The sequence below is a fragment of the Leptonychotes weddellii genome, chromosome 15 (genome assembly GCF_054177405.1).
Source record: "Leptonychotes weddellii isolate Sample4059 chromosome 15, ASM5417740v2, whole genome shotgun sequence".
Lineage (NCBI taxonomy): Eukaryota > Metazoa > Chordata > Mammalia > Carnivora > Phocidae > Leptonychotes > Leptonychotes weddellii.
In genome coordinates, this window is record NC_138383.1 from 31,791,940 (window position 1) to 31,807,946 (window position 16,007).

A 16,007-nucleotide genomic window follows, 5' to 3' on the forward strand; every position below is an offset into this window, starting at 1 on the left:
CTCAGCCTCCAGCTCTGTCCACACACCTCTTGGATGAATAAGACCTTCTGGGTTCTCAGGGTTATTGCAACAATGCAAGATCTAAATCTGTCAAATGCAGATACTTGCTGTCCCAGAAACAACATGAGTCCAGATATAGGGTTCCAACTGAGACTGGGGCTTGAGGCCTATATTCCCTTCCTCTTCCTAGAACTCACAGGAGCCATCAGCTAGTGACAGTGGATCTTGGCCTCTCTTAGCACGTGGTGCTTGGCTTTGGCCCCCACTCCTCTCAACCCAACCATGAGTTTTCTCTTGACCCCTTTGGCTCCAATTACATTGTCTGGGGGGGGGGCCAGGAACCAGAGGAGGTCGGCATTTCCATATCTAGCCATCCCTGTCCTGGGCACACAGTAGAACATGTTCTCCATAAATCTGCACAGCTCACTGTGAAGTGCATCTTCCACTGCACTGGGATTTGGAAAAACCTGTTTCTTGGGGCCTGCTCAGCAGAATTCCCTTGCTCACACCTTCCTGGGAAAGAACCACATGCTGGTAGGGTCTATGCTGTACAAGAGGATACAGCAAAGCGGACAGATACATCCTCCTTCTTCCTGGAGTCAACGCTGGATTTGTGGCAAAGCCCCTGCGGGTGGAGGGTCCAGACCTTTGGCTTTTCACCTTTTGGATGAGTTGTGTTCATTAGCGTCCTTGCCAGAGTGGGAAACCCGGGCAGGAGGCAACACTCACGGGAGCCTGTTCTCCTAGTGACTAATGGCTCTAGGGAAGGAAGGAAAGGCTGGGGTTAATGCTTAAAATGAGGCTGAAAAAGGTACCCACAGGGTTTCTATTCTTCCCACTTTTTATCTGTTCCTATGACCAAGAGTCACCAAGGGCTGGCTCTATCCTTCACTCCTGTGAGCTGTGGGGAAGGCAAAGGTGTTGCCTCCTGCTCTGGCCGGAGCCCCTCGGAGGGGCTTGCGCAGTCTGGCTGGGGGTATCGACTCTTCTGACCCAGTGCAGCCGGCACGGAGACACTGGGACACGCAGCCACGAGCCCGGTGGAATGTGTGGAACATTCCAAGGGGAGTCGGGCCGGGGCTGAGGGGGTGGGGCGTTCTTGGCGGAACCTTGGCAGACAAATCGTCAGAGACAGAAAGAGGAGACTCTGGGCAGTGATAAAATAAACTGTTTTAATGGGAGGCTTTCGGAGAGAGTCATGCTTTCTTGTGCCGTCAAGCAGCCAGTTGTCCTGCCTTGCGGCATCTTGGCGGTGGACTGGCTGAACCCCCAGCCCGGCCGGAAGCTAGGGTATCAGTCTGCCGCCATGTGCGGCCCCTCCAGGATCCAGAGGTGTGTCTTCACAACAGGAGGCCGGCGTTAGCTGGTGGTCAGTCCCACAGACACGGTCCTGATGTGTGGGTGTGTGTCCAGGCCGGAGGGAAAGGGGGAGGAGCTTTCACTCCCGACTCAGGCTATTTCTCCATGGAGGGGGGAAGGGGGCCAATCACTTGGAAGATTCAACTCCGACCTTTACAAAGAGAACTAATAGACACTTTAGTATTATATACAGGGTGGGGGGGAGGAAGCGGAGGGGCAATTGCACTTAATTACATTAGGTTATAGTTTACACCCATTGGAGAAATTTACTTCTTCAAAAGAAATCTCAAGATCAGCTGGGATGGGGTAGGGGGCGGGAGGCTGCTCATATTTACAGTGTGTTTGGCTCAGTTCAATAGCACGTGTCCTCCTCATTTCAGTAACAGATTCAAGTTTTTCACATCAGTTTGTTCGACGAGGGAGCGCAACGTAGACACGACAGCTTTCTCTCTTCCTCCTCCGTGGTTTCTCGGCTCCCACCCATGGGCTGGACGGGAGTCCTGGACATCTTGGGAGAGACATGGCGACAATACTGCGTAGAAGGGGAGGGAAGCCGCACTCTGGGCTGTGCCTCCCAGCGGGCTGTCCTTGTCTGTCCGGGACACCAGCGGGATGTCAGGTAGGCAGGGACCTCTCTCGAAGGTGCCTGTCAGGCCACTGGCCTTTTCCGTGACAGCTGCCTGGAGGCGGACGGTGTGGCAAATAGGGTCCTTGTTGCTGTGCACAAAGTAAGTGATGGGTGGGCATCACCAGGCTTGGAGGGGGCACTGCAGAGAGAGGAGAGAGAGCTCAGCGGCGTGCATTCAGCAGGGACGAGGCCATTCATTTGGCTTCTCCAGGGGAGCCTGGACCCCACTCAGCCAGCTGCGGGCTGAGGACCCCCAGTGCCCGCTCAGTGCCCCCGCGTTGGTGCTATGCTCCCTTTAGGGAAACTCGCGAGCCAGGTTTCCCGGCCACTTCAGAAGACAGCAGTATATTGCTGCAGACCTTGAAATAGTCATAACTCGCTGACCTTTATCCTGAAGTCAAGCTCCTCTTTCTGTGAGCGTGGGGTTTACAGCGTGCTCGGTGTGGTTGCTCAACGGCAGCTGGACGGCAGCTCTTGCCTCTCGTGGAAGTAAGGGTCCTCTTCCTAACACCTCTAAGGGCAGGGGTCCCCTAGACCACTGATCCCCAAATTTTAATGGACCCATGAATACCAGAGAGCCTGTGAAAAGGTGGATTCCGATCGAGCGGGCTTGAGGTGGGGCCTAAGCACCTGCATTTCTTTTTTTTTTTTTTAAAGATTTTATTTATATATTTGACAGAGAGAGACACAATGAGAGAGGGAACGCAAGCAGGGGGAGTGGGAGAGGGAGAAGCAGGCTTCCCGCTGTGCAGGGAGCCCGATGCGGGGCTCGATCCCAGGACTCTGGGATCATGACCTGAGCCGAAGGCAGACGCTCAACGACTGAGCCACCCAGGCGCCCCAGCACCTGCATTTCTAATCAGCTCCCAGATTGGCCAGAACTGATGATCTACTTGAGCAACAGGCCATAAAGCACATGAGAAAATCGCCACTTGCTCACGGGAAGGCGTGAGGGGAATTGCAAAGTGCTTTCTACAGGCTTGTTCCTATTAAGACAAGAACTCTGGGCTGAAGGCCTCCGATGCCAGACTTCCAGGTGGGCGGCGGGGGGGGGGTGGGCAGGAGACCCCAGAATGGATGGAGAAACCCCCCGAGAGGAGCCACGGCCCACATCCTGGGGGTGGCCTCCCCTTCCAGGGCCCTGGGCCTCATTCATTTTGGCGGTCGTGGAACATCATTCCCGTCCTTTTCTCTCCAGGGAGGCCCTTTTTGCTTCCCTCTGTCTCTTCCTTCCCTTTCATTTGTTTTGGCATCTAAGGGGAAAATTCTGCCTTTTGGCTTAATGGCTCCTTCTCTAAGGATCTTCCTTCAACACTCAAGAGCTTATATGTGCATACACACACACACACACACCTACCATTACTACTAAAGGCCTATTATTGCATTATTATCTCATCAGTGCTCCCAGCCATAATCCTGTACAAGGTTGCCATTATGCCCATTTTACAGATTAGGAAGACAAGCTCAAAGAGAGCCAATTACCCAGTTTCAGAACTAGGACAGCATAGAGACAGAGATTCAAACTGGTTCTGGGTGCCCTCGGGCACGTGTTCTTTCTAATATGCTCTGAGGTTAAGAGTCTTCTCCTAGCTTTGTGCTCTTAGTCCGGCACTCTCTCTGTGCCTCAGTTTTCTCACTTGTGAAATGGAGGTTGTTGAGGAGTCAGGCGAACTGATACATGGGAAAGGCTCAGAATTAACACTGGGGCTGCACAGGGTGCCTGGGCCTGCGAGCCCTCTTCAGAGTGTGATTGCATTCGAGGGGACAGGTTCTGACCCTTTTAAATTCTTGAGGCCCTGGTCAGGGTCCTCTGATACCCTTTGCCTCCTCTTCCTCTCGCCACCCACCCCCACTTTCGAGTCTCTTTACTTCCCACTATCAGCCTTTTTCCAATTTTCAGATTTCAGGTGAGGAGAGAGAAAATGGCTCGTGACCTTGCAGGTTTCAATAGGAGAGCAAACAAGAAGGGCAGATAAGGAGACGCCAGCGAGATTCTATGACCTGTCATTAGGGATGGGCTTCCCAGCTATCAAATGTTTGCTCACATAATAAAATGGTGGCAGAGCCCTAAATGTTGTCAGAGGTACTAGAGTTATTTGTCCCTTTCAGAGTCTAAACACAAACAGCTGATAAGGGGTGCACTGGGGTCCCTCAGAACCAAGGCCTGGCACACCCAGCCCTGCGGGGGCCCTGCCCAGAGGATCTGGAAGGGGTGGTAGTAGCTGTGGTAACAGTTAAGGACGTCCTCGCTCTAAGGGGGCTGATTACATATGGCAGGAGCTAATGTTTACTGAGGTCCTACTATGTGAGGCACTGCGCTAAGTAAGGGCTTTACATGCATCCTTGTATTGGATTCACACATCAGCCCTTTGAAGCAGGTAATTATCATTCATTCATTCAACACGTTTTTGAATGCTTTCTACAGGCTTAGGGCTTTTTTAGGCACTGGGCATATGCAGCCATGAACAAGACCCTGTCCATATCGTCACAGAGTTTATATTCTAGAGAGAGTTTTGAATAATAAATAAGTAAATGAATATACATATGTGTGTGTGTGTGTATATATATATATAGTACACGTGTATATAAAATAAAATTTCAGGTAGAGATGAATGCTCTGTAGAAAAAATACGCATGATAACAGGTTAGACTGATTTGAAGGAAAAGGGAATAATTTACAGAGGGCAATCAGGAGGGGCCTCCTTGAAGTGGTCACATTTGAGCTGAATGAGATGAGGGAGCAAGCATGCAAAGATGTGCATTATGGAGCCCACAAATGCAGAAGTCCTTAAGTGGGATCACCTCAATTATGGCTCAGCTGAAGCCGACGGGAAGAGGGAGGTGGGGAGGGAGGTGAGAAGGGCAGGGTCAGCAGGGGGCTGATCACACTGGGCGCTAGGAAGCCTTCATTTTGGCTTGGTTGCAATGGGAAGCTATTGGAGTTTTGATGGGGCAGGGGTGACATGATTGGTTTCCCCTTTTGAGAGATAATTCTGGCTGCTACGTAGTGAGCAGACCATAACCACCATTGTGGGGCAGGAGTGAGAGTGGGAGTCGGAAGTTGGGGCCACTGTAGGGAATCAGTGAGGGAAGGGGGTAGACTGGTAGGGAGGTGAGAAGCACTCAGATGTGGGATGCATTTTGCAGGATCCCTAGCAGAACTTATCCAGGGACTGGTTGTGGGATGTGCAGAGGAGAATCAAGGAGACTCTCAGGTATCTCCCCTGAACAACTGGTACCATTTTTGGAAATGGAGAAGCCCAAGGAAGAAGCAATTTGAGTAGGGAGAAACAGGGGCAAAATGAAGAGTTCCTATTTTAGCGACGCTTGTCATGCCAAAGATGCATTGGATTTATGAATGGGCATTCAAGGGAGAGGTCTGTACTGGAGACAGAACTACTGGATCCATCAGTGTGGACACTTGATCCAAAGCCATGGGAGTGGAGGAGATCATCCAGGAGTGACCACAGCAGAGAATGAGCCCCAGGGCCCTCCAACAACTAAATGTTGGGACGACAAGCTGCCAGCAATGGAAATGAGGAGTGCCACAGTGGAGAGAACCAGGAATGGGTACTGTCCTAAAATCCAAGGGAGAAAAGGAGGGAGTGATCGGCTATGTCAGAGGCAGAGATGGAAAAGTACCCACTGGTTTGACAACATGGTGGTACTAGTAAGCTGGATAGGAGAGGTTTCAGTGCAGTGTGAGGCTGTCAGGAATGGCCTCAAGACAGAACTGGAGCTGAGGAAGTAGAGACAATGAGTACAGATAACTCACCGCTCTTATTATTAAATTAGATTAATTATGGCTCTATTAATTAAAAGTAATGATGGGGCACCTGGGTGGCTCAGTTGGTTAAGCGTCTGACTCTTGATTTTGGCTCAGGTCATGATCATGAGATCATGTCATGAGATCGAGCCCCTATGTTTCGACCTGTGCTGGGTGTGGACCCTGCTTACACTTCTTTCTCTCCCTCTCCCACTGCCCCTCCCCTGCCTTTCTCGCCCTCTCAAATTAATAAATAAATGTCATGATTGTACTTCCAGTTTTACCAATGAGGGAATTGAGGCTTAGAGAGATTGTAGGTAACTTGCCCAGAGTCTCTCAAGAGAAAAGTCTGTGCTCCTCAACACAAGGAAGATGACTTCCTTCTACCTTCTGAGTGTGATGGTCACGGGAGAATAAGTGCCCTTTGCCATTTACAATCTTCCTTCCTAAGTTTGAGAGACACTCAGGGTTGCCAAGTGGGGGGAGCCCAGTTTGCCCCAGCTGCCATGGGCGGGGTGTTTTGAGCCAAGTACCGAGCTACGTATGTTACAAAACTTACTGCGTTTAGTCCTTTTAATGATCCCACGGAAGAGGAATCATCATTTTCACACTACAAGCGAGGAACCTGACGCTCAGAGAGGCTAGGACTTTTCCCTGAGGTCACACAGGTAGAAAGTGGTAAGATCTTAGGCCTGGGTTGGCCTAACTGCCCAGTCGGTGCTCCTAATCATCACACCGTCCTGCCTGACCACCAGTGGAGAAGGCTGGGACATGAGCAGCTGCCGGAGATTTCTGAGAGGCCGTCCACCTCCTTCTTAGCACCCCTGAGCAGTGACTGCTGGTGGGTGGGTGGGTGGGGGGGCCTCTCCTGACCTCTCTGTAAACTAGGAAGCGGAGCAGTGGGTTCAGAGGTTGTGGAAACAGGATTCGGTGCGCAGCCTGCCCACACTTGTTCTAACCCATGTCAGTGCCTTGCTGAGGTCTTGTTCCAGACTGCCGGGCATTGTTTTCAGGAGCTCGGGCACAGACCCACTCAGATGGTAACTCGCCAGCACCCACGGTTGAGGAGGAGGGGGAGGGAGGCACACAGAGCTGTAGGAGCTGCAGGTGAGAAAGACCCAGCCCGGAGGTTCCTGAAATGTGATCCACCCGGCCCTGGGGCAGGTCTGTCCTGACAACGAAAACACTGGGATCGGACATAAGTTCAAATCCTGGCTTGAACCTTATGCCTGCATAACCTTGGGTCATTTTTTCTGAGTGCTGAAAAAGGGACAGGAGAAGGTGAGCGTGGTAGAATGAATCTGGAGCGAGTCCAGCTCCAGATTTATCATCTGTGTGAATTTGGCCGGATCCCTCCCCACTTCTGAACCTCAGTGTTTTGCTCTGTAAGTTGGGCATTAAAAACATCTACCTTGCAGAATGGGAAGGAGGGTTAGCCGGGAAAAGTAAGAATGGCAAAGCACCTGGAGTGTTGTTATGCAAACGGGAAGCACTCAAAAATGCTAGTTCTGAATGCATTCATTCATTCATTCATTCATTCATTCATATTTACTGAACGTCTACTATAGGCCAGGCATTTGGCTAAGCACAAAGGGTTCTGGTGCTCTGAGAGGCCCCTGCATGATTTGCTTTTTTTCCTGGGAGTCCGGGAGTCCTGGGAGTCCAGGGAGGAGAGCACATGTGTGAGTCAGCATAAAAATGGGAAGCAGGTCTCCGGAGCCCAGGCCCAAGAGGGGGGATGTGCTTGAAAGATAGTCCTAATCCTGAGAAATTTTATTGACAGAACCTCCTCTGACCCCATGTAGACCAAGCAATGAGTTAAATTTTGAAGGAGTCAATAGAAGGTATCTCCCAAAGGATCACAGATGGAAAGGAGTGAGAGGGAGGGAGTTAGCACATGGAGTACCTCACCATGTCCCAGCCACTCTCTCAGGCCCTGGGAATAACCTGTGAGATGGGGGTAGGATTTTCCCCAGGAGAAATGCAGAAATGGTCCCGCAGGGTGAATTAACCGCCCAAGGTCACATGGGGCAAGGCTGCTGGCTTTTCCTAGCACTCCGTGATGCCTCTCAAGGAGTGATGTCCAGGATGCTTGGCTTGGAGCCTCTGTGCACACTAATGGCCCAATTCCACGCACACAACAGCCTACGAAAGATTCGGAGAAGCCCCCCCTTGGGGTGTTTAGCTGTTGAGCCCAGCCGTTCCCCCAACATATATGACCGAAGAATCCTCCTTTCCTCACACCATGCACCCCCGGTTCCCAGCAACAGTCTTGAAACTCATTTTGGAAAATAATACTTCAGAACAAAGAGAAAACAGAATTGCCACCAGATCTCTTTCAGAATTCATTTCTGACCCTTTGCCTGGGGAACAAAGTTGGTACAAATTTTCTCCACCTTGGATCTTTCTGTCAGGAGGCAGCACCTTTACCCTGGACTTCATTGTGCTTTCCCATTCCTCTTCTCCTTCAGTCTGGAGGAAGAAAGTTGCCTGATTGGGACACCTACGTGGGCTGAATTTTATGCTTGTTCCTGACCGCTGAGACCTCAAAAGGAGCAAACGCTGTGGGTGTTTTAGAGATGGAGATCGGAAGGCAAGTACTGTTGAAGTGGAAGGAGGGCAGGATTTAGAGTCAAAGCCCAGAGTCTGAAGGTCCAGCTCTAGAACTGACCACCTGTGAGACCTTGGGCAGGTCACTCTCCCTCTCTGAGCCTCAGTTCATTCCTTTGTACCAAGGAATACTTGGTACATTCCTTATACCAGGCAATAAAAAGAAAATGATGAGATCATGTTCACGAGAAGTAGAAACCTAAAGGGCTCCGTGAATAGTTTGATCCTAAATGTAATCATCCTTCTCATCATCCCAGAAATGAGTGTACCACGAGACTCCTGAACCGCCCAGGGACTTAGGGACAACTTCACGGTGGTTCTGGAGGGCTGTTCATGCAGCTTCAAGGTCGGCTGGCCACTCTGTCCAGCGGAGGGGAGAAGCCATTTGGGGGCCAGTGCCGTGTCTCAGAGAGCACCTCGGAGTATTTTGATTAAGAGACCATTTCCTGAATTCAGAGGGCTTGTTTCAACAAGCAAGCATCAAAGTCAACTTGGGAAAGACAGGAATAATTAATCAGAGCCCTGTCTAGGGCTGACCAAGCGGCAGATGGATTGATAAACCTTTCAAAGGGGAAGGTATTCCCAAGCAGGGCCGCTGCGCCTGGCTGCCCCCCTGATTGAGATTTGTGAGCACAGATAAATGTTTTCCCTGCTCACTACAAAGAGTGGGAAATCGCACGGGAGTCGAAGGGCAGGGCAACGGGGGGGGTGTCCTTTCATCTTCCATTGGGTGAGAGAAGAGTGGCAGAGCAGGTCCCACACACCTTTTCCTCTCCCCCCAACTCCAGAGCCCAGCTGCCTAGGCCATGTGCGTGCGTGCGTGCGTGCGTGTGTGTGTGTGTTCACGAGCGCACATGCACACACCCAAGACGTGCCAGGCACTTAATCTCCATGACCTCATCGAATCCCCAGAACAAGTCCATGTTATGACTCTCATTTTAAAGGTGAAGAAATGAGGGCTCGGAGAGGTCAAGGTCACCAAACAAGGGGCAAAACCAGGAATAGAACCCATCTGCTCTATAATATGGCAGGACCAGGAGGAGATGTGGGCAAAGGGAAGAGCAGAGAACCCAAGCCCATGAAAGAACCTGCTTGGTAGCACATGGCAGTGAAAGAGGTGTGAGTTGCAGGACTCGGATGGAAAAAAGACCATCAACAAGACCAAACCCCGCTGAGAGCCTCTGACACGAAGTTCAAGGTTGTCGCCTACTTATCTAGTAATCAATAGAGGCCAGACAGTTCCCACACTGCACAGACCCCAGCTCCTAAAAGGTCCTATTGTACTATTCTGGAAGTGTCCTGCGTGTTCAGACTCTTATCCCGTTTCCTAACTCTTTGTGTCCCGTGACAGTCCAGCTGTCCAAGCTGTAGTGACAAGCCTTGTCTTTGGTTGGCTTTACTGCTCCATCAGCTCTACCTGGAGGTGGGAACTAGCCATCCACTGAAAGAGTGACAAAGCCTCTGGATTTCCCACTTGTAGTGCACTGGGAAGTCAATTCGGAGTTTCTTGATAAAACAACAAGTAAACGCAGGCCCCTGTAAGGCCCGACTGTCTACTGGGGAATCTCTATGGGTTGGGAGAATTGGGTCATTCTCTGGAATTTACAGTGTTCTGGGTCCCACATGGGTCCTGGACGGGGGAGTCAGCCTCAGGACCCTGACTCTCTACTCTTTTTCCATTGATTGATTTGTGGAGAACCCTCAGGGATCCCTCTTGCAAAGCATGAAATGCTACAGAGGGTGTGACTTTTCCGAGTCGCCCTTGGAAACACCTTTTCCATGCACCACTGTTCAATCCACTGGGAAATACTCAGTCTCAGTACCTAAAGACTCTGTGTAATCCAGTCTCCAGTGGTTTATCAAGCCCTGGTCATTTAGTGCTTTTGTTGGGATAGCTGGGGGAGCAGTACGTCCTTTTAGCCTGTGGCCCATCTTCCTTGCCCTCTGACCTTGGGGATTCATTTAGCAAGCAACCAGGAGCCTGGGAAGGACCAGGCTCAGTCCGCAGGGCACTGTCACCCTTTCTGCACATCAATAGCCTGGGTCATTGCCCCCGCCCCCCTTCCTGCTGGCATTACCTGTTTACTGGAAGACATGTTGGTAAGCGTACTGATGCTGCTCGTATCTGTGACCACCATCGCAGATGGAAACCGGGAGGTGTGGGAATACTGGGGGGGTTCCTGCTTGTGTGTGTACACTGGAGAGACAGAGTGAAGACACGGTCAAGGTGCAGATCACACAGGCGTCAACACAGCTACAGACCCCCCATCCCACACCATAGCTCCTGCGTCCCCAGGCAGAGAAAAGCGGGGCAGCGCTGGTGATGTTTTGGAAGGCGGTGTGACACGGTAAAAAGAATGGCCATGTGTTTAAATTCTGGCTCCTCGATTAAGTTACGTAACCTCAATTTCCTCATCTGTAAAATGGGAATGATAGCTGTTGTAGGATTAGAAAACATCATGTGTAAAGTACTTTGTATCAAATAGACAAACAGCTTTGCACAGTGTCTTGTCGATAGCAATGGACAGCACTTCTGTTCTCCTGACTTTCAATTAAATGTTAGATGCCTAGGCATCAACAAATGGCCCTTACGCATACGTGGTGCATCGGATATTTTAAGTCCAAAAAAGTTCTAAGTAGCTGGCAAACACAAACAAGCTGGCCAGCACAAGCTTATCATATCTGCCATGACTCAAGAGCCAGGTCTTAGGCAGGTAATTATAAACTGATTAATAATTATAATTAGACATGGGTATAATTCATTGTGTAATTCTGGGTTGTTCCAATTTGTGCTAAAATGACGTCATAGGTCATACTATGCCATCACAGAAAGTTGAAGGATGATAGACAAGGGGAGACTAGATGCAAATAAAACCTTCAGGGACATGTGACTCATTTTCCAGTTTTTCCAGTACTTGTTCGCTAAGTCTAGAACCTTTTGACTCATGTGATTTATCCATTAGATTCATATAAATTCGACCAACTAACAGAAGCATGTGGATATTTGGCCACGAGGGAAGGAGCAGCCAATTCTATCTACCACAGCATCCCCTAGTAGGGGACGGGGTCATGGTCACTGCCTGCCACCCCAGCTTGTCCCTCCTGTGGAGGGAGGCTGGTTGTTGTCTGGTCCTGGGGCCCCCAGCTGGGGCTCAGCAGTCCACAGGTCATCACTGGGGACCACTCTCTGACAATCCCACCTGGGCCTGGCGAGGGGCAGGGACAAGTGGGGGCATATTATCGGGTCCAGAACGGAAGGAAAGTGCGTACATGTGGTCCCAGACTCTGCTACAGGTTATGGCAGATTTTTCCAGAAGCCACAAAAAAATGTGATTGGAATGTGAGATGGTGCTTAGAAACCAGCTCTGCAGGCCTGAGGTGGGGAGAGCGCCCCGAGGAGAGAAGAAGGCTGAACTTGGCTGCTTTTCCTCAGACGCACAGCTCTGTCAGGCAGCCAGGGGAGAAACAAAAATCTTCTTCCCCATTCCTGCCTCCTATTAAACAGTCCCTTAATAAATCATCACCTGCATTTCTGTAACTCTTATGTTTACCAAACACAGTTCATACCTATTCTTATTTCATCTCCATAATCACTCTACACTATTTATCTCATCTCCATAATCACTCTACATTCCATTTTATGGATGAGGAAATTGAGGCTCAGAGTGGCTAAGTAACTTTACCAATGGCTACACAGCTGGTAAGTCTCAGAGCCAGGATTTAAATCCTAGGTTTGTCTGACTCCAAGACGAACACTATTCCAGAGACTTCTCTGGTGTTCCTGTGGGACCCTGCCTGCTGTGATTTCTCTCCAAACTTGTAGGCCAGGGGCTGTATCCTGATCTGGCCAGAGGGCTGGCTGGGGGCCTGGGGCTCAGGATGGAGGGCAGAGATACAGTGGCTGGAGTGGGTGGGAACTAACTGGTTGAATGACAGGCCTTAAGAGTAGGTGGAGAAATAGGATATGAGAAATAGCCTGGGGGCGGGGGGAGTGCAGAAGCGCTACTGTTCCTTATCCAAGATGGCACGCAGGTGGTATTTTCCACCTCTGTCCGTGGTTCTCGATTAGGGATGTTTGGGGTGTGTCAACTGGACAGCATGGGGATTCTAGAAGATTCTTCAACTTCAGGGAATGCAAATTGCATGCCCACTCTTGTCGTTTGGTAACGGTTGCTTGGAATTTTAGATTGAAAGGGCTAAGTTGAGGCTCATGGGGAAAAGGCGCTGTGGCCGCCTGGTGGGATTGTCCATGGGTGCCACCCCTGCACTCTATCTCCAGCCCCCCTTTGCGCGTAGGCCTCCACTGTCCTCTTCAAACCTTCCCCCAGGAGTCACGGAGGTAGAGGGTAGGTCTAGGAAAGGCAGAGACCACACAGCACAGACCACACAAGGGTTATGCTGAGAAATTGTCTGGGTTGATAACAGGTAGGCAAAAGTGACCCAATCAGTACACGTCCTAGCAAGTACAGATCCAGAGAGGGCTGCGGGCTGCTTAGGGCCCTTGGTGGCGCCCATCCCCACTCCCACCCCCCACACTCCCACCCCCCACGCCTGCGTCCTTACTGTGCGAGTTCTGCAGCTGAGTCACGGCTGCCATGAAGGGCTGCTGGGGCATGTGGCTGCCGGGGCTCTGCTGCATGAGGGGCTGCTGGTGAGGGCTGTGCAGCTGCTGGGAGAACTGGACAGGCTGCAGGGCTGCCAGGCTGCCGGCCACACTGTTGATGACGGGGACGCTCTGTGCTTGGGAGGTGTTGAGGCCTGTGGGAGCAAGAGGGAAAGATCAGAGGTGGCTGCGGGGATAGGGAGAGGTGAGTGCCCGGGAACAGTCACTGACTGAGCCCCTGCTATGTGCCAGGCACAGTGGGGCCTCGCATGAGAGATTGCATGGGAAATGGTTTTATGGATCCATTCTACAGACAAAGAAACTGAGGCTTGGAGAGATGGACTTGCTCACATTCCACAGTGAGTTGTGGTTGGAAAAGGGCTTACACAGATCCGAGGCCTGAGAACCATCCTCCCAAACTTGGCTCCCCTGAGGTTGCCAGGACCCTGGGAAGGTGGCCTCTAACGAGCCCACTCCCTCCAGACCTGACTCCAAGAGAGGCCTGCATGGGTGCCCTGAGGGCAGCTAAAGGCCCTCACTCTAAGGCACAGATTATGGCCCAGACCTGTCTGTCCAGCAGAGGGCAGGAGTGTTCAGGAACTCACATTTTGATACAAAAACAAAAAAAAAACCCCAAAAAACCCCAAACAAACAAAACACAACAACAACCTGCACCATCCCAGGAGTACAAAGACCCTCATTTAGCGAACTGGTGCAAAGACCCTGGCAGAGGTCAGATGCTTATTCTCTTGACCGTAGCAGAGAGGGGAGAAAAACACCAGACCTCAACCAGTCTCTGAAGAAGACATGTCTTATCTGGCGGCACAGGGCTTGTGGCATCAAAAGGTCCAGGTACTGGGAAGAGGAAGTCGTAAGTAAAAGGTTGGCAGTTTAGAGGGGCTCTTGCCATCTTTCTGTTCTGGAGGTGTGAGGCCTCTGGGGTCCTGTTCTGCGTCCACATCCTGAGGCCTCTTCAGAACAGGGGCCAGCGCTGCAGAGACTGGGTTCCCCCCCCAACTCCATGTGCTCCCTGGGCGGGAATCTGGGGGAGACAGCCAAGCCAGGGTGGGAGTGGGGATGAGAGGATCAGGGGCAAGACACCCCGACCTCTTTCCTGGAGCTGCCAATGTTCCTTTGACCCTGCTTTCTGTGAAACGGGGGGCAGGATGGAATGAAGAAGAAATCCAGAAAAAGGTCTCTTTCAGGCAAGCATGGAAGGGACACCCAGAGAGACTTCCCTGAAATGGAGAAGGTTCCAGAAGCAGGTTTGTGGGAAGTCCTCCGTGGAGATAGCACGAAGACCTCAGCTGTTGCTTACTCAGGGCTTTAGCTGATATGGTTATCAGAAACCTAAAAGGTGAGACCCCTGAGCAGAAGTGAAGGGAGAATAAGCCCCCTCCTGGCTCTTCTGGGGCAGGGGAATGGGGCCGGGTCCTCTGATGCCATTCAGACCAGCACTATCTCCCATTCCCCAGGGGCTCAGCTCCCCAAGCCCGAGTCTCACCTGATACCCTGATATCCCATTTCCCTCTCCCACCTTCCACTGGGGTCTCCTGGGAGGCCCCATGGACTTGCTGTTTTCCCAGGAGCCTATTACTGCTGCTCTTTTGGGAAATCTCTTCCCAGAAGAGCCAATTACCCTGTTGAGAGTGGATGACATTTGAGGGCACAGTTCTGAAACTTGCCTGGGCTTTAGAATCATCTGGGGGAGCTCTTTAAGAAATATACATTCCTCCGCCTCACCCAAGACTTAATGAGTCAGAACCTTCAGAGGTGAGGCCCAGGAATCTTATTTTCAACACAGTCTGTGATCCTGCTGTGCCTCAATTCCAGGATCGAGAGCCACTGATGTCATTCTAGCTCCCACGGAGTGTGACTCTTGGCCTTTTCACCTGTTTTCTGGGCACTGGCTACTGCCCGAGAAGCATGCTGTCCGTCCAGTGGATGAATAGGGAATGAGGGCTTGGCAGTGCCAAGTGCTTTGTTATCACATTCTGCCTGAGGCAGGACCCTCAGATTCAACGGGACAGGAGTTGGCCACACAGGAGGATGCCTGCAAGCAACTCTGTAGCCTGACACTCCACCGGCTAGGACCGCGCGTCTCGGCCAAGTTTTCTGGTGATCCTCACCATTCTTTATGCTCCCCCCACCCCACTCCAAGCACACACATGCACATGCACCATGAACACCCTTCCAAGGGCAATGTACACTCTGGTGCTGCCCACCTGCAGTAGGAGATTAAGGATATAGCAAGAAGGTGGAGAAGTATGGGAGGGAGAAATCAGGAGGAACAAAATTGAAAAAAATATGGAATAGCTTCCGGGAAAATTTTAGTTGAGAGAGTGCCTAAGAAAATATAAGAATTGTGTGTGTGTCGGCCAAAGCTTGATGTGGGAAGAAAGAAGTTTAAGTGGGATGGTTTGTGTATCTTTTTGGTTGTGGAAATGAAGAGGTGACATAGTTTACCCATGGGTCTTTTAACCAAATCTTCTAGAAGGCAAGCAAGCTGGTTTTAGGTATCCTATCTCAATCTCAAACCCTGGTGTTAGTATGGTTACCATATTCCTGTGAAAAGGCAGTAAGTTTGAAATAATTTTTTATTTCGTGAGTCCTCTAAAAGCTTCTCTAGTCCCGTTTCTCTCTGCAAAAAAACAAAACAACTGCAGAGTACATCAATTTCCGAGCAGTTCAAGATATGCTCAGTAAAGCTGTGTGCTCTCATGGGTCTAGCCCTGTTTTGCCCTCCAAGAGCGCATAAGCCATTCTCCTCAGAAGTGATCTGAGTTGCCACCTTGGCTAGAGCTGACTTAGAGAGAAAAGAGAAAGAGGAAAAGGCAGGAACAAAATAAAGAGGTGGTCGGTGTGGGCACTCGATACAGGGAGGCCACAAGGACAAGGGGGCGATATTAGGTGGAGAGAAAGATGAGCAATGTGCCATCCTCAGATCTCTCCCGAGCCTTATTGGGAAGTCTTCCCAGTGTCACACAGTGATGACTTGGCCTGAGCTGTCATGAGGAAGCTGAAAACACACTGAATACTCA

The 16,007-nt window shown here is 50.9% G+C and overlaps 1 protein-coding gene across 6 annotated transcripts in view; it reads right to left on the bottom strand.

The window, feature by feature from the left end:
• Positions 1-1,158: 1,158 nt before the first annotated feature.
• The window catches only part of HNF1B (HNF1 homeobox B), a 52,317-nt gene continuing 37,468 nt past the window's right edge, over positions 1,159-16,007 (bottom strand). For 4 of the 6 annotated variants that reach the window (XM_081805316.1, XM_081805315.1, XM_081805314.1 and 1 more), the window contains exons 7-9: positions 12,927-13,121; positions 10,442-10,560; positions 2,024-2,126 (exon numbers count right to left, since the gene is read on the bottom strand). In XM_081805316.1, coding sequence (XP_081661442.1) covers positions 2,106-2,126; positions 10,442-10,560; positions 12,927-13,121 — 335 coding nt within the window. In that variant the 3' untranslated portion in view covers positions 2,024-2,105. Of the gene's footprint in view, positions 2,127-10,441; positions 10,561-12,926; positions 13,122-16,007 lie in introns of all 6 variants that reach the window. The other 2 variants (XM_081805317.1, XM_081805318.1) reach the window with 2 other exon arrangements.